Source organism: Balaenoptera ricei, chromosome 12 (genome assembly GCF_028023285.1).
Source record: "Balaenoptera ricei isolate mBalRic1 chromosome 12, mBalRic1.hap2, whole genome shotgun sequence".
Lineage (NCBI taxonomy): Eukaryota > Metazoa > Chordata > Mammalia > Artiodactyla > Balaenopteridae > Balaenoptera > Balaenoptera ricei.
Genome location: NC_082650.1, coordinates 11,918,617 through 11,936,809, shown reverse-complemented (window position 1 = coordinate 11,936,809; position 18,193 = coordinate 11,918,617). Strand labels below are relative to the sequence as shown.

Sequence of the window (18,193 nt, the reverse complement as noted above, 5' to 3'; positions counted from 1 at the left end):
TTTCGCATGTTTTATAATCTTATTTGAGTAGTTCCACACTATATCTATTCTTCTACACCTTTTTTTTTTCTCAATACGATCGTGAGGCTTATTCGTGTCCTTCTAATTCTGGCATCGGCAAACTATGGCCCATGGGCCAAACCTAGCTGGTGGTTTGTTTTTATACACCCCTTGAGCTCAGAATGGTTTTTACATCTGTAAAGGACTGAATCATAAATCAAAGCAGTAGACATGACAGAGGTGGACAAAGCCTAAAATATTTATTTTCTTGCCCTTTATGGGAAAATGTTTGATGATTCTTGTTCTTTAATTTCGTCTGGGTTATTCTTATTCCTGTGTTCTTCTAAATATTTTTTTTTTTGCAATAAGCCTATCAAGATTCATAAAAAACCTTTTCAGAATTCTGATTGAAGTTACTTAGAATTTGTGGATTGTTTTGAGGAGAATTGACACATTGATAACATTGCACCTTTCTATCTGTATCCGTTAGCCATTGCTGCTGTAACAAATTACCCCAAATTTAGCACCTTGCAACAACATAATGCAAATTTATTATCTTACATATATATATTTAAATTAATTAAAATTAAAAAAATTGAAGTATGGTTGATTTACAATATTATATTAGTTTCAGGTGCACAACATAGTGATTCAATTTGTTTGTTTGTTTGTTTGTTTTTAGCTGTGCTGCAAGGCATGTGGGATTTTAATTCCCCAACTAGGTATCGAACCCACGCCCCCTGTGGTGGAAGCGCAGAGTCTTAACCACTGGACCTCTGGGGAAGTCCCAGTGATTCAATATTTTTATAGATTATACTCCATTTAAAGTTATTACAAAATAATGGATATATTTCCCTGTTCTATACAATATATCCTTGTTGCTTGTCTATTTTATATCAATACATAGCAGTTTGTATCTCTTAATTCCATAACCCTATCTTGCTATCTTAAATTTTTTTAGGTCAGACTCCAACATGAATCTCACTGGATTAAAATCAGGATGTTGGCAGGGCTGTGCTTCCTTCTGAAGGGTCATGGGGAGAATCTGTATCCTTGCCTCTCTCAGCTTCTAGCGGCTGCCTACATTCTTTGGCTTACAGCCCCTTTCACCTTCAAAGCTATCCATCACATCATTCCAACTTCTGTTTCTTGACTCTGACTTTTCTACCTCCCTCTTCCATTTCTAAAGTCCCTTTTGATAACACTGGGCCCACCCAGATAATCTAGGATGATCTTCCCATCTCAAGGGGATCATCTCAAAGCAACCATCATTTCATCCAGAATTTTAACTCCCCTTTGCCAAAGAACCTCACAAGTTCTAGGGATTAGGATATGCGCGTCTTCGGGGCCTTATCCTACCTACCACAAGCCATCTAGTGAGTTTTTTCTTTTGGTTATTATATTTTTAAGTTCTAAAACTTGCATTGGGTTCTTTTTGTATCTTCTATGTCTTTGCCGAGACTATTTATTTTTGCATTTGTTTCACAGCGATTGCAGTTGCCTGTTGGAACCTTTGATGATAGCTGCTTTAAAATTCTTGTTAGATAATTCCAACATTTGTGTCATCTTAGTGTTGGCATCTGTTGATTTTCTTTTCTCATTTGAGTTGAGATTTTCCTAGTTCTTCGTATGACAAAAATTTTGGATTGTATCCTGCACATTTTGAGTATAATGTTATGACACTCTGGTTCTTATTTAGATCTTCTATTTTAGCTGGCAGTTAACAGGTTTGGGTTCAGAACACACATCCTGGCCCACTTTTGTGGTTTGTGGTTCCAATATCAATTTAGTTTTTAAAGCCTTTGCAATGCTATTCTGGTATGCTTCACTTGTGTGCAGCCCAGAGGCCAATCTGAAAACTGGATAATATTCCTCACCAGAGTACAAGTCTCAAATCATTTGCTGTTGATTCTGGTTGGTTTTACACACTGGCCTTTTGGGAATTTGCCCAGGACTTTATATGTAGATTTAAGAATCCTTTTCTTCAGCAATCTTAGTTCTGGGATACCTCCCTCCCTGCCCTCTCCCCAGGCCCTTCTTCTCAACCTTTTCTAGGTATCTGTTTAGTGTAGGGCAAGAATACTTGGCAGGTCCCCACCACACAGTCTCAAGGTGGTGGTGGGGCAGCAAAGGGGTAACACCTCTGTTCATGTTAGTGTGATGAGGATATGGTTGATAGAGTTTCATAATTTTCTTTGTAAAGTTTTCATGCATTTTGCCAGAATTATTTATTGGCACCATATATTGTTGATGCTGTTTCTACACACTCCAAACATTAAAAAAATAAATTTGAATTTTGAGTTAAGTTGGCTAGAGATTTGGAGGATGTGGCACAAGATTGTCACATAAAAAATGTAATGGTGTGTTTCATGTTTGGTAATTGCAATCATTGTTGCTTTTGTTGTGGTCATCCATGTACAATGCTTGGTGTCAGTCGATTTATCTCTTGTAAAAATAAAATACAGTGTGTGTGTGTGTGAAAAAAAAAAAATAAAATAAATGAAGAAGGGGAAAAAAAAAAAAAAAAAAAAATGTAATGGTGATTGTCCTTTCCTTTGTTAGTGGATTATTTAATTGAATCAGTAAATCAAGACTGGATCGTTATTGAGCTGTTTTCTTTAAGATCAATCAGGAAGTTTTGTAATAAACTGAAGGTGTTTGGAATTGATAAAGAATTGTTAAAGCAGCTTTTCTTCTGTTCAGTCTGAGGGAGAGAACTGAGAAAAAGCAACTTAGATTCAGAATTCGTATGAAAATTGATAGGGAGAACAATTTAAGAATTCAAGAAAAGAAAAAAGAAAAAGAGGAGAGAAAAAAAAATCCAGCATGATAATGGCTGATAGATGTATAAGAAAACACTTTAGATTATTTGGTAATAAGGTGACCTGTGTAGATGAAATGCACAACTAGGATGTCATCCACCTCTTAGTGAAGGGAAAGACTAGTTAACCTAAAGATCAGGCCTTTCTTTGTGCCTATATGTGGATCAGCTTTACCTATAAGTATGGACAGATTGCCTGAAGTTGGACTATCGATAAGCACTAACCTGGAAGTTTCTATTGTACATATTTGAGGTCATGAAAGCACTACATATGCTTTCCTGAAATGTTTTTAGGAAAAGATGGAGAAATAAGATGATGAAACAGTGGTTTGGGATAGGGATTTGAGGGCATGATGTGAAAAAGAGAAGAATTAAAGATGACTTAGATGTATTTAGCATTTTTAGCATAGGCATTTTGGTAGAGGACGGTGGCATTAACTGAAACTTAAAAACATGGAAGAGCAGGATTATGAGGAGAAAAATAAAGAGTTTGGTTTTGGATATGTAAAATTTGAGATGCTTGTTATACTTCCAATGGTGGAGCAGGCAGTTGGATATATCAGACTGGAATCCAAAGGAGAAGTCTATAATGGAGTTTTAAATTGGGAACTCATCAGCAAACAGTGTTCAAAGCCACGGCAATGTATGCGATCAGTCAAGGGTAGAGGGGAGACAGAAGAAGGCAAGAACTATGATCAAGTCCTAGGAGACTCCAACATTTTAAAGTTGGACAGAGGACCCTGAGAAGAAAACTAAGGGGCTACTATATCACCACAGTCAAATGAAGGGAGAAGTAGTCAACTGTTTCAGTTGCTGCTAACAATAAAAAAGAGCTGAATTTCACATTCTGCAGGTATGTCCCTTGAAAATAGTCATAAGCTGTGGAGATAAACAATCCAATTGGAGTGCGTTAAGAGAGACCGTTGTGGACATTCAACCATGGAGAGTAGATTGATACTGCCACAGTCACACACACATTCACCCATAGACAAAATAAAGGGCAAATCTAATCTAATAAATTTTAAAAACTTGTGCACAAGACAAGGCACAGAGGATTCTGGAGCAGAAAGGAGACCAACAGTATGACTTGGCTTCTACCTCACTCTACTCCTCTGAAGCTTCACTCCTGAGTCACTAATACTCTTATTTCTGGAAAGAAGTGAAGAGAAAGGGTATTCTTATCTTTTTCCTCTTCCACTAGGAAGCTATGAATGGAGAGGGAAAGAAATCAATAGAGCTGACTTTCCCTGTTGGAAGAGACAGATCCAAGCTTCACACTTAACTCCCCCAAAATGGCCTGAAGCCTGGGAGTATCTCCCCATGGAAATACACTACACCCTCCCTCGCCCAGTTAGTTGGAGTAAACCAAGACACAAGACAGTCAGTATACTCTTAGAAGATAAAATGGAGCCCAGGAAATCTAAGATAGTCTGTACACCACCCAAGCTGAACTTCCCTCCTCTCTTACACTCTGCTCCAACCCAGCTACTGTTCTCTCAGATGACAGAAAAGTGGATAAAACATGAAATACTCAGGCTAAACCAAACTTTGGAGGAGAAAACATGATTCACACAAAAACCTGTATGTGAATATAGTGTACATTCTGAACAGTGACTGCTAATTGATATGGGTTTTCTTTTGTAATGGTAAAACTGCTGTAAAATTGATTGTGGTGATGCTTGCCCAACTCTGTTAATATACAAAACAACTGAATAGTACACTTTAAGTGGGTTAATTTTATGGTTGTGAATTACACCTCAATAAAGGTGTTACAGTAGAGAGAGAGAGAGAGAGAGAGAGAGAGAGAGAGAGAGGGAGAGAAAGGTGGTTTTAGAGATGGCATGGAAAAAAAAAATCCCCAAGAAAGTATTCATAATATGGAAGAATCAATAAAATAACTGGACAGAGTAACTAACATGAACAAGGTAAAAAAAAAATACAAGGAGCATAGCAACTTTGTAGACGTACTACAGGAAAAAAGAGAAAACAACCATAAGAATGAATTAACCAAGTCTAGTAGAAATGATAACTCAGGTAATTCCTCAATATTCCTTCATGTAATGGAGAACTTAATGAGCACATTAATTTAATAAGAAAGAGAAAAAAAGACAGAATTATAAAACAACAAAATGAGATCAACAGAGATACTGCAGGTCTAAAGTAGCAAAGGGCCCCGAACAGCTTCTTCACAGAACTAATTAAAAAATTGTAAACAGTAATATTTACTACTGAAAGCATATTCCAAGCCCATAATCTCTCCCTAAGCTGAACTTTCAAAATTTTAAAAATGAAGAATTTTAGAGGGTTTTTCTTGGTCACCTACTTGGCAGCATAACCTGTCCTGAACAGATATGAAGTTACTTAAAATCTTTATTTATCCCACTTAATTTGAATATTCATATTTATACTTTTCATTGAAAATCATTAAAGCTTTTGAGTGCTGGGTGCTGCCCCTGATTCTACTGGGAGTTTATGCAATATATGAAATATACATTTATTTTCTACAATACAAAATAATTTTGAATTCCAAAACATACATGGCTCTAAGCATTTCAGAAAGAGATTGTGGACCAGTAAGAAGATAGGAGAAGCCACAAGTAAATTAAAGAGACAATGAGATTAATTAGAAAAATTCATATACAAGAAAAAGGATCCAGTATAGGGATAACTGAAGTCTCTGAAATAAGAAGACAAAGGAAATAGAAGTGTATTCAAAGACCTAATGCAAGAAAATTCTCCTGAAATGAAGAAAAAATATTCAGAAAAGCACACTGTAATACAGGAAAAATCAGTATGAAGTATTCAATACCAAAAAGTTATGAACTTCAAAGATAAAGAAGAATTATTTAGACATCTAGGCAAAAAAGGGAATTTATTTTCAAAGGGAAAAGAATGTAATTGGCCTCATACTTCACCACAGCAATATTAGATGACAGAAAACACCACAGTAATACTGCAAACTTCTGAGGGGAAAAGAATATGGTCTAAGAGCACTAGATGCAACCAACTGTCAGTTGAGTGAAAAAGCAACAGACTGACATTCTCAAATATGAACTAAGTCAGGGAATATAACACTCATGAGTCCTTCTTGAAACATACTGCTTGACAATTAATTCAACAAATTAGTCATTTAGGCTGAATAAAAACTCAAGAATAGAGAAATTATATTACAAGGAATGGTGGTGAGCAGGGAATCCATTTCAGGTTATCCCTTTTAACGTTATTTATAGAACTTAATAAAAGGCTACATTTAGTCAATATTTCTTGGCTCCTCCTGAACAATTCTATATGGACCTTAGAATCCCTCAATTCTAGTGTCATCTTCCCACTTTCCATATTATCGTCATCCAGTATTTTAGTTTTGCTTTTTAAAAGCATTCCTTCTGAAATAATCATTTCTTTCTTTTACAGCCAATGCTTAGAGATTTTGACAAAATATTTCTCACTGTCTTTGCTCATCACTGCTTTTTGTATCTCACTAACTGAACTTCCTCCTTCCTTAAATCTATCCTTTTGTAGTTGTTTCAGTGAGGGAGATAAATTACAGGATTTTCTTTTGTTTGAAAATATCTGTATTATGACTTCACTATTTTTTTTAAATTAATTAATTTATTTTTGGCTGCGTTGGGTCTTCGTTGCTGCACGCGGGCTTTCTCTAGTTGCGGCGAGCAGGGGCTTCTCTTCGTTGCGGTGTGCGGGCTTCTCATTGCGGTGGCTTCTCTTGTTGTGGAGCATGGGCTCTAGGCACACGGGCTTCAGTAGTTGTGGCTCACGGGCTCTAGAGCACAGGCTCAATAGTTGTGGCGCATGGGCTCAGTTGCTCCACAGCATGTGGGATCTTCCCGGACCAGGGCTCAAACCCGTGTCCCCTGCATTGGCAGGCGGATTCTTAACCACTGCACCACCAGGGAAGCCCTTGCCTTCACTTTTGACCAGTAAATTCACTAAACACAAAATTCTCAATAGTGTTCCTTCAGCACTTTGAAGATATTACTTCTCTATCATCTGGTCTCTACTGATGCTTCTGAAAGGCAGCTGTCCAATTTTTTGTTGTTTATTTGTAAGTAACAGCGTTTTCTCTCTGGTTACTTTACAGTCTTCTGTTTTACAGTGATGCTCTGGATGTTGAATTTCCTTTTCCTTTCTCTTCCTTCTCGTCCCTTCCTTTCTGTTCTGTTCTTTTCTTCTTTCTCTCCTCTCCTCTTTTCTTCTCTTCCCTTTGCTTGCTCTTTTCTTTCTCACATGTTTTTGCTTCTCTGTTGCTTATATATTTTCCTAGGTAAACTTTAGCATATCTACCATTTCAAAAAGTTTTAAAGAGAATTTAAATTTCGATTGTAATTTTATTTAACCTATTAATTAATTTGGAACAAATCAATATTTTTGGTATGTTTAATATTCCTATTTAGGAACATGCTATTTCTAACCATTTAAAAATCTCTCTGTAAATGTTTGCTCATTATCAAGTCATCTTGCATAATTCTTGTTAAATAAATTTATGTTTACTACATTTTTGTTTCTATTTTGAATATAGTATTTCCTTTTTAAAAAAATCCACATTTCCTATTTGATTATTGCTGCATTAAAGAAATCTACTGACTTTTTTGGTAATTTTTCTATCTAGATAGGTCAGATTCTACATAGTATGTAGAGAAGTAACCTAAAGCTCAAAACTAAAAAGGGATGCAAACAGCAAAGATTTTTTAAAATGCAGCAAAATCTTTTTTTAAAAAAAAGTTTATTTTTTGAACAGTTTTAGGTTTATAACAAAATTAAGAGAAATGTACAGAGATTGAAATCTATTTTTAATGACAAGTATACTTATTAGACAAAATTAGTTGACCAGAAAGTGCATTTTATTTACAAATAGACAGGGAAAGAAAAGTAATAACTGAATGTGATCATGAGAAAATCTTTTGATATATTTAATTTTCCTGCTAAAGATTTAGATATATACATTTGACTGCAGAAATTCCTAGTTGTAAAGCCTGAATCAAGTTTAAATGGAGAAATAAATAGAAAGATTGGGTATATTAAAATTAGTGGAGTTTGAATAATATTCACCAAGGAATACTTAAAGATACTAATAAATTCCAATGCAAAATTAGTAGAAATAATTTTTGAGACATCAGGGAATATACCCAACTTTTTCCTAGAATATAGTTAAGTATATACCCTAGAAATTATAGAATCAATATTAATATCTGAGGATAAAGTAAAAGAAATGATCAATTTATAATTTAGAAATACCTGAAAGAACTTAAGTGGTTGCCTGACTTTGTAAAAACAAATCATGTCACACCAATTTAATTCTGTTCTATGGCAAAATGGCAGTCTACAAAGATAAGAAGCATTTGTAAAACACAGTCTATTTTAATTTCAATAAATGCTTTTGTTTCATTGTATATGACATGTTATTTTTAAGCTAAGAAAGTATAGGGTGATGTGCCATTCTCAATGGCTAGTTATTATTAACATATTCCCAAGTGGGTGCTCACATTAACAGGCAGTTACAAGAATTCATGATGGAGTTCTTTGGATTTGATAACTTGAATCCAAACAAAAGAATCTAAGCTTGAACATCTAAACAAAAGGTTTGAGATATCACTAATTAAATCTATAGATATTCCTGAGCTAAATACCAGTATTAGTCACTGGTGCTAGACGTGAAAACAATCTCAAAATATTAGAAAGAAAAGTTCTAAAAAAATAATTGATAATAGTAGAGAAAACTATACCCTATGAGGATTATTTTGTGAACACTTTGGGGGTAAAACAGCTGCATGGCATGGAAAGACTGGCTCAGTGTGAGTATAAAAAAAAAAAATCCCAGTATGTTTGTGGGGCAGAAGTTGAGTTGGGGTATAAATGTCAAGATGATCATAGATCAAAATGTGATAGTAATAAAAAGATTTGTTAAAAGAGAGTGAGAAAGAATGTGGAATCAAGGAAAGAAAGAGAGGCAAACAGAATTTAGTCGCATTGAAAAGCATATGTCACACAAGCTCTAAAAAAAGAATCACACTTCTAGCCACTACTAGTCATGCTTCGATTAGAACATTATGTCTCATTTTAGTCAACACATTTTAAAAGGATGTGAAGAAATGAAAATGGATTTGAAGAAGGGCAACAAGAATGATTGAAGTGCTAGGGTATATATCCTAGGCTGAAAAGTTAAGAGTTCAGTATTGTTTGGACTAGAAAAGGGATAGGTAAAGGATGATTTTATTATCATTTTCAAGTATAGAAAGGATTTTTGTGAAAGATAACCTCCATTGGTGATTTCTCAGATCTATAGAGGATGAAAAAAAGCACAAAGGAGCTTAAGTTTAAAGCAGAAAAGATCAGGTTTGGATACAAGGCAGATGTCTCTGCCATGAGGGAGATGAAATTTGAAATGACTTCTAAAGGAGGCTTCGAGCCAAGCAGCCATGCTGGTCTCCACTTGGACATATTGTTAAGCACGAAAACAAGCTTGGGAAAGATGACCTATATCAGGGCTCAGCAAACTACCTCCTACAGGCCAAATCTGGCCCACCGTTTTTTGGACAGCCCATGAACCAAGAATGACTTTTACATTTTTAAATTGTTGAAAACGAATCAAAAGAAGATTTCATGACAGAAGAAAATACTGTGAAATTTGATTTCGGTGTCCATAAATAAAATTTTGCTGGAACACAGCCATGCCCATTTGTTGAGGTCCTGGGGCTACTTTGGTGCTTGTAATGGCAGAGTTGAGTAGTTGCCACTGAGACCATATGGTCCACGGAATCTGAAATAATTATTACTTGGCCCTTTATGGGAAAAGTTTCCCGACTCTTGACCTATATGATTGTAGCCACTCACACAACATGTGGATTTTTTCCTCCAAAGTCTAGAAGCTTTCTCTGTTATAATGAAAATGAACGCCCCTGGGGTCAGCTGATGAATATAAGCGGCACATTCTTTGAATTATCTTTGAGAGAGCTTTGGGTCCACAGAAGAACACTCCAATGTTACTGCTGCAATAGAGGCAAGACAAGGGGAGAACGTGTTACACAGGGCAAGGCCAGCCAGGAGCCGAGACAGAATGATACAGTCAGTGAGTAGCTGCGGTTGTGACTTTATGTATTTGTTTTTCTCCACCCACTTCCTTTTTTCTTAGACTTTTTTCTCCTCCTTTCAGTACCACGTTCTCCCACAGGTTCTCAGAGTCCTGTAATGCCCTGCATCACACAGGTAGGTGAGACCAAGAAGACTGAGGCTGGCAGGGGCCATGAGGGCAGGCGAGGGCGTTTCAATATAGAGGTGATATCGCCTGGAGTTTTGGTCCACCTCTTGGATTGGTGATTAGAATGTAAGCTCCCTGAGAGCAGGCACCTGGTCTGTTTTACTCATCACTGTAATCCTACCGCTCGGAATAGTATCCAGCATACAGTAGACACTCAATACATGTTTGTTGAAGGAGTGAATAAAGGGCTCTGCTCATTATTATCCGCGTGGTCTTGAGTAAGACTCTAAACCTCAATCTCCGCATGATTAAAGCCAAGATAATAACGACTACGTGGTATGTTTTATCCAAAGCAAAATGAGATGATGCATTCCAAAAGGTTTTAAAATTGTTAGTTATTACTATTATTCAACCCTGCCTTTTCATGGTTGATAACATTTACACAAAAGTTCTAGCAACTTAGTTTATTTCTCCCTTTGGAATTACTTTACTTTTCAAGGAAGGTCAAAAAGAAGAGCTGGAAAGGAAAATCACATTGCTGAAAATGGAGTCACCCCAAAGTTGTCATCTCTAATTATGACCTTTCAGAAAACAGTGTTGAAGAGGTACTTTTGCATATAGTGACTATCCCAGGGCTGCTCAACTCCCTTGTAAACACAACTGCCAGCTCTCGTTATATATAAACAATAAGTCAGCACCAGGATTCAGGTTGTCTCTGGAAATCGGGAGGGGCCGGTCTCTACAGGGACTTATAGAGACCATGTTTTCCCCTTATCTTGCATTGTACCTATTCCTTGTAGTATTTTTGCAATCTCTGGCACAAGCTTAATTAGTTGCTCTAGTCTGGATCAAAAGTTCTCATACTTTGCTGCGCATAAAGTTATCTAGGCAGATTATTAAAACATAGAGTCCCAGGCTCGAATCCAAGGAATGCATTTTTAGCAAGGCCCCCAGGTGACATTAAAGCACATGGCACTATGAGCTGCACTTTGAGGAACACTGTCTTTGAGAAATTCCTCGGACTCCGGGACCAGCTCACTACACCACCTTTACCTCCTCAGACCTTTTTTGTTGGGAAATGCCTCTATAGTCTCATTCTTCTTAGCTTGTATATTAATGTGATTCCCTGCCATGAATTAAATCCACATTTAATTATGTGTTCCAGGACCATAATATCCATGGTAGAAATTGATGGTTCAATTACATTTCAAACTCTAGCTTCAAAGGAACTTATCAAGTGGATTCATTTGTAAATGACAGTATGTTTAAAATGTGTAAGTATTATTTTTAAAGACATCATTCCCATGGCTAAATTTGAGAAAATACTTTTTCAGAAAGTATTGCCCACTGGAAAAATTATGTTTATGACTTAATGAAGCACTTTCAAGGTGTTTATGGAAATATCACGCAACGGTTAAGAGTGCTACTTGTTCCACCACTTCGTTGCTGGGAAACTTAGGGCATGTTAATTCATCTCTTAAAAACCCCCCTTTCTTTATCTCTCCATGGGGACAGTTCTATGCCAAACTCCTAGTGCCTCTGTGAGGGTTAGACCAGACTTAGCACATGGTGAGCTCTTGGGAACCGCTGTCTTACGTTATGACCCACACGATGTCTGCCCGCTCCACGAGGCTGACCGCAAGATGCGATGTGGGCTGTTGACCCAGCAGTGATTACAGACGTCCTGGATCAGCACGCTTGCGCTGGGTTTTTTGAGTTCTGGACTGCAACATTTTGAATGATACATGGGTCAGGCAAAACGCTTCCCAGTGGGGAGTCTGCTGCCCTAAGGCATCCTTGCATCTACATTCAAAGACATTGTTATGGGTGGTGATATTTTTCAATTAGTGTAGGTGTCACCAAAGAGATTGCCCACTGGCCCATTCCCAACAGGCGAAGATTGCCCTTTCGTTTGCAGCCATGGTGACTGTTTGCAGATCGTGAAGATGCTCTTTGATGCTCTGCCTTTAAGACTCCATTTCAAAGGATTCTGATTGCTGGCTGCCAGGTGTACCACTGGTGTCCGCAGCAGTTCACAGTCACCCTGCCTCTTGTGAAGTTGTGGCTACTACACTACACAGCTTGAGTACACACGTTTCTGTATTTATGTAACTGTCATGGTTATGCAATGACCAAAAAGTCTCACAAAGGCCATTCATTATCTACCTTCCACTAAGGCAGAAGGGCCCGTGGTTCACTAGCTCTCTCTGCATTACTGTCCCCACACATGGCATTCTTTTGCTTGTCTTGCTTCCCCTCCTCGGCGTTTGTGGTTTCAAGTATGGAGCTTTCTCATCACGAAGGCTTACTGTGAAGCATGGAGCTGAGAAGCCCCACAAACTGGTTAAGGTACAGACGCGGCAGCATTTTTTTTTTTCTTTTATGAGGCAACGGACAACTGCAACAGAACCCTAATGGGGTTGGTAAAGAAAAAATTCTTCTATAAAGTTTAATTACCCACAATTGCTCAGAATGGAAAAAAAGAAAGATTCTCTCTAAAAGAAGTATAAAAACACAAGGCATTTTTCTTCAGTTTACAGCCTGCAAGCCGCAGAGTTTGCACACACGGGAGGCACTGGATTAGGGACAACATTAGCGGCATTGATCAGTCTGGGCTGCTGACTTTCATGGGAAAAGGACAAATTTTACACAAGCTGCAAAGATGGTTAACATTAACAGCATTATTTTTAGCTCTGATAAACCATAAAGAAAATCCTCCTGTCCCCCTCTTATTTGCTAAATAACTATTGTGCTCTTTTTTTGTGGGTTTGATGCATTTTTCAAAACAGTTCAGCGATGCCATGCCTGAAAGGCAGCCAAAATGTCACCTCCCAGGAGGTTTCCGCCCAGCAGATATATGGGAGAGTGGGTGTGCTTGGGAGTAATCCCACCATCTTGCTGGCTTCCCAGGTTCTGCTGCCTTGAGCCCTGCTCTCTTTAAATTGTATGTTTGTTTTTCTGTGTTGGCTTTTATGCTTGGTAAATTATAACCCTGTAGGGGCAGACCCTAAACCCCATTTAAAAAAAATCAAATTACTTTATGCCCTGAGTGCCTTCTGCAAATAAAATCGATAAACAGAAGCTTCCCATGGATTTATGGAGGCTTAGAAAGAAGACAACAAGAGCTACAAGCTCGGTGTCAGACAATGGACACAACTTCTGGTTAATCTTTCCTAGAGAATGTTTTTCATTAGAAATGCCTCCAAATGATTCAACACATAATTATATTTTGTACAACACCTTCTTTTTCATAACCACAGATGATAATTGCGTTGGCCTTTTTTTTTTTTAAACCCATCTCCCAATTGATTTGTAGCAGCCTGCTCTACTACTTTTCTCTGCATGCTAATTACTCAGTTGTTGCTTAAGGGCTACAGGCGTCCCTAATGGTGCTTGCTCATGGCTGAGACCCTCCTCTTGCTCTTCCCACCGACTCCATCTTCTTTGGCGAGTCAGCACTCTTGTCCTAGCTTCCTCATCCTTCTTGGGGTCCCTTCACTTGCTGAAACAGGTTACTGTGCTTGGCTCTGAGGAGCACAGATAAAGTTGCTGCCCTTGAGGATGTCATGGTTAAAGAGGGGAGAGAAATGAAAGCAGTTGACTCGTAGCATTGGATCCCTGGGAATGGTAGATCCATGTTTCTGCCAGTCTTGTCCCCTCCCCTACTCTGATAAAACACTAAAAAATATACACCTTCACACTGAAATACTTCACACAGAAATATCCAAATATTTTTGCCATATCTAATGATTTGATAGATAATATCACCAAAGAAAATTTGCAGAATAGTGTTAAATCCACCTTGTCCTCACCCACCTCCCTAATCCCACCTACCACAAATGGAATAATGCCAGTAATTCTCGTTGAATCTTCACTTAATTATAACTGGAGGGCTGGATGTCCTCTGGTGCAAAGGTATATTTACGTATGCTAATAATATCCAGTCGTAAGTTTATGGTGGTTTTCTTTTTCTTATGAAGCTATAATTTATTTTGTGTGGGATTTCCACTTAAGTCTATTTATTTGAATATTCTGAACAATTTAGTCATGTAAGGAATGTTTAGGATATCCTTTTAGATAGGCAGACTTGTGTGCTATAATCAGAATGTTAATTTCTTAAAAATATCATTTGAAAACATTTTGCACATATGCACGTACAAATGAGAATTGGAGGGTGTGCACACAAGCAAATGTGGTTCCAGATGGACACATTTACTCGATTTAGTATAAAGGTATTTTTACATTTCTGAAAACAATGGGTGGTCTAAAATACATTCATGCAGCATGGATTAGAAGCTCCCAATCTTATGGTAAATTGGCACCTTCCTTCACAGTTGGACTGGGTTGTGCTGTTCTAACAAATGGTAGTATTCTTCTTTATTTTGTCCTTCAAGAGAAAAGAAACACTTCTACTGAAGTTACGAAAAAAATGGCCAAACCTTCAAAGTTTTTATGGTAATTAGTTGCATAAAGTTTTATGCCTAAAAGGCATGGTGAAGTTATTAGTAGGTAAGTCAAAAGTGGCAAACTATAAATATTACGTGAAATGTAAGATCGAAGATTGAAGTCATGGAATCATTTTATTCAATTAATTAAAAACAATTGATCTACAAATCCAGAAGGTTGGGTACACGCATAATGTGTGTTTATCAAAAAAGTAGCTAGATGTGATAAAGATATATTTATTTTCATTCTGTCTACCTTCTTGGAAACTATTTCCTGATTTTCTGAACATTTGCCAAAAGCTTGGGAACATATTGAGAACATCTACAAAAAATGAAATATAACTCCTATTTTTGTATAAGATACACATTTCTAAAGATTAATAAGACATAGGTATCAGTGTATGTATTGTATGTATTTAATTAACCTATTATATTTTAATTAAGACAATAATTTCCATTGTTTTTGTGTTTAGAGTAATTTTCTGTGCTTGTCTAACTTAAGCAATATACAACAATTGTCACATGTGTGTGAGTTTAGCCGTATCAGTAAAAGACTTACTTTTTACATATCCACTTGCTATTTATTGATCTTCTTTTAAAAATATACTTGTGTTTTTGTAATACAGCTGATACAATTATGAAAATTAATTGCACATAAAAACAACAGAATATACTTTCCTATTTTCTACTCTTGGTCTTTGATCTCTTTTTAATTTTTTCTTTCCCTTTCCTTATTTGTTTTCATTTTGATGCCCATCAATTTGTTTCTCTATTACTGTTATTATTGCAATTTTCTGCTTTCTTTATAGCGTGCACTGTTCTCTTTGATCTGCTTCCCTTCAAGCTTTATTTTTGGTGCTGTTTTTCATGTTCTGTAAAAAAACATTTTTGCCCCTCTTCCCTTTATTCTTTTGATTCAACTCCTTCTTCTTATAACAAGAACAGGGTCCAGCTTTAAGTGAACAGGTAAATGTTTTTAAAAGAGTAAGCCCTAAGAATCCTTGGCTTCATGCTGATGAGTAGAAATGGTTGAGAGCCTATTTCAAAGACCCTCAAGAACAAAGAACCTTTTCTGAGGCCACGAACAAATCCACCAATTCTTTATGGCCCATCTTTGCCAAAAGATCTGAGCTAATGACAGAACAGACCTGTCTTATAAGAGTAGCCAAGAAGGCTTGGGAGGGAACAAACATCTCCTTGACATAATCAGGGGAAAACATACCGTTTATCTCTTTAATAACCATCTTGAGGAAAATTAATGTGACTTTGTCCTTTGTGCAGAACAATAATTGAATTGTGTGTTTTATTTATATCTGGACAAAGGCCAGGATATTGAAATACTTCTCAATATTAGATTTTCTTTTTTAAAAATTAGATTCTATTGGCATTCTCTTTCTAAGATTTCTTCATTAAAAACTTCATTAAACATAAATCTTCTTTACACAGCAGAAAACAAAACTTTAAGGAGGACATTTAAAAGGTCTTTTGGAAGAGTAGTGCTAAGCCTTTTACTGGTGACTTGTCTCTTCCCAGGGATCTGGCATTCCATGGGTAAAATGATAATTGATCTTTGCCTACACATGTCTGATGTTAATTACATTGATAGTTGAAGCTATATAACAAGTTGCAGTGTTCTAGAGTCTAAATCTATTACAAATACAGTATTTTTAGAATTTGGGGCTAGGGAGTATGATATAGAGGCTTGATTCAGTGACATCCAAATCTTGGGGCCTTCTTCTACTCTGGAAGAGATGAAGTCATCCATTAGGAAGAGAGAGTTTCCACAAGTTTTCAGCTGTGCTGAAAGATTCAACTGGGCTTCAGATACATTTATGTACTACACGTTGATTACGGCTTTTGAAAAGGAATGGAAACACTCCTCACAAGGGCAACGAGAAAAGTGACAGCTACATAGTTTTCCCACCTTCAAACTCTTCTCTGCTCTTCACTCCCTGCAAAATCAGACAGACTCACTTTTCAGCACACTGCAATATAATTTTGGAGATACAGTGTGTGCAAACTCAGTTCCCCTCTCGGTCTCTTGATGCTGTGTTCCTGGCTCACACCTTTCTGAAGGAAGGGAGATAGTTAAATGGTTTGGTCTGAAAGCCCTTCCCACTGGGCTGCAAACTTCATGTGTAACACAAATAAACAAATACAGTGTGAGGAGTCAATGAGGGACAATCATAGCAAAGGGCAGTCTCATCTATAAAAACTTAAAAACCAAGATATATGTGTCTGTGCCAAAAGCCTGCAACGTGGGAACATTCACCCCATGATAATTGAAAACTGAGTGTAAAACATTTATCAGATGAATAGATTTTTTCTTTTCCAAAAGGAGAAAATACCAATGTGATTGTAACATAGAAGCTTGTAACATTTTGTTAGTTTTCGACCTATAATTTTTAAAGGAAACTGCAGATATAATAATCCAGTCTCTGCCTCTGGACGAGAAGTACCGGATGGGTGTGAGATGAAGGGTGACTTTCGGGGCTCAGAGGAGGCTGGGAGTCTAAGAGCCCAGACTGGATGTTGAGTAAGGAGCACAGAGGAACTGGATTCTGAGCTCCAGAAGCCGGGATGGGTTCAAAGCACCACATTTGGACAGATGGAGGGCGAGAATCGGATTCTAGACCAAATGTCAGCAAGAGTCAAGGCAAGAGGTGAAATGAAGCAGCTGGGTTTCAGGAGTGGTGCCTGCAGAGTCCCAAGGCCACTTTCACGGGGCTTGGCCAGCTCTTATAGGGCATCTGAAGCTGAGCCCGAGGTGAGGAAGAGGTAGTACAGCTGGCCCACTCGCTCCTTCCCTTAACCCTGAAGCCAAAGATTAAGCTTTTCTTGGCCTTTCCCATTGGAATTCTTTTATTCTCAGGACAATTCAAGATCAGGAGTAAGTCCCCACAAGCACGCCTTCTGTCTCTTCCCTGGGCTGACACTGGCATGGTGTGGTCAGGGGTTCAGAGCCTCCGCAGTGAACACTGTTTTGGGTCCAGGGTTTCTCCCAAAGGCTGCCTGGGCATAGGGTGCAGAAGGGTTGGCTGGGGGCCTCACAGCGCACGACAGTTTAGGTCAGAGTGAATTCACACAAAGGAAGCCCCTGGAATTGGATAAGTTATGAACCTTGGGCAGCCATCTGGTTCCTCCTGCACACCTCCCTCCTCACCAAACCTCCTTCAAATAGCTGGTCCAGGGAAGTCTAACAGATTCAGTGACAATTAATTTTTTTAAGAAAAGTAGAATAGTTCTGGCACAAAGAGAATATAAGAAAAAGTATAAAATAGCATCCAAATTGACCAGAAGAGGAATAATATTCACCAGAAAAGTATTCCAGAGAGCAGAAAAATGCTAGGGAACTACAAAAATTCTAATGAAGCAATAACCTCTGTGAAGGAAGGCCACAAAGCATCAATGCCAGAACTGGGGGGAAAGATGTGAAGACAACAGGGAAATCACAGGAAATGAGAAATTAGTCAGAAATACCTTAGTATATATATTTTTTACTGTTACTGGTTCAATACTGATAAAATGGATAGAAAATGGGTTCTACAGAAGACCTAAACAACATGATTAATAAAATAGTGATGAATAATATATATTGAACTCCATAACCTGCAAATAGACAATATAATTCCCTATCCTCCAAATACTGTGGTCCTTGGAACTCTCATCAATCTATATTTGCTTCTTTCTCCATCTCATCTAGTTTCATGGCCCCAA

At 37.5% G+C, this 18,193-nt stretch overlaps 1 protein-coding gene across 1 annotated transcript in view; it reads right to left on the bottom strand.

Moving 5' to 3' along the window:
* Window positions 1-9,695: 9,695 nt before the first annotated feature.
* Window positions 9,696-18,193, bottom strand: part of NOX3 (NADPH oxidase 3) — a 58,040-nt gene continuing 49,542 nt past the window's right edge. The window contains exon 13 of the mRNA XM_059941878.1: window positions 9,696-9,822. Within this exon, the coding sequence (XP_059797861.1) occupies window positions 9,696-9,822 (127 nt within the window). The remainder of the gene's footprint in view (window positions 9,823-18,193) is intronic.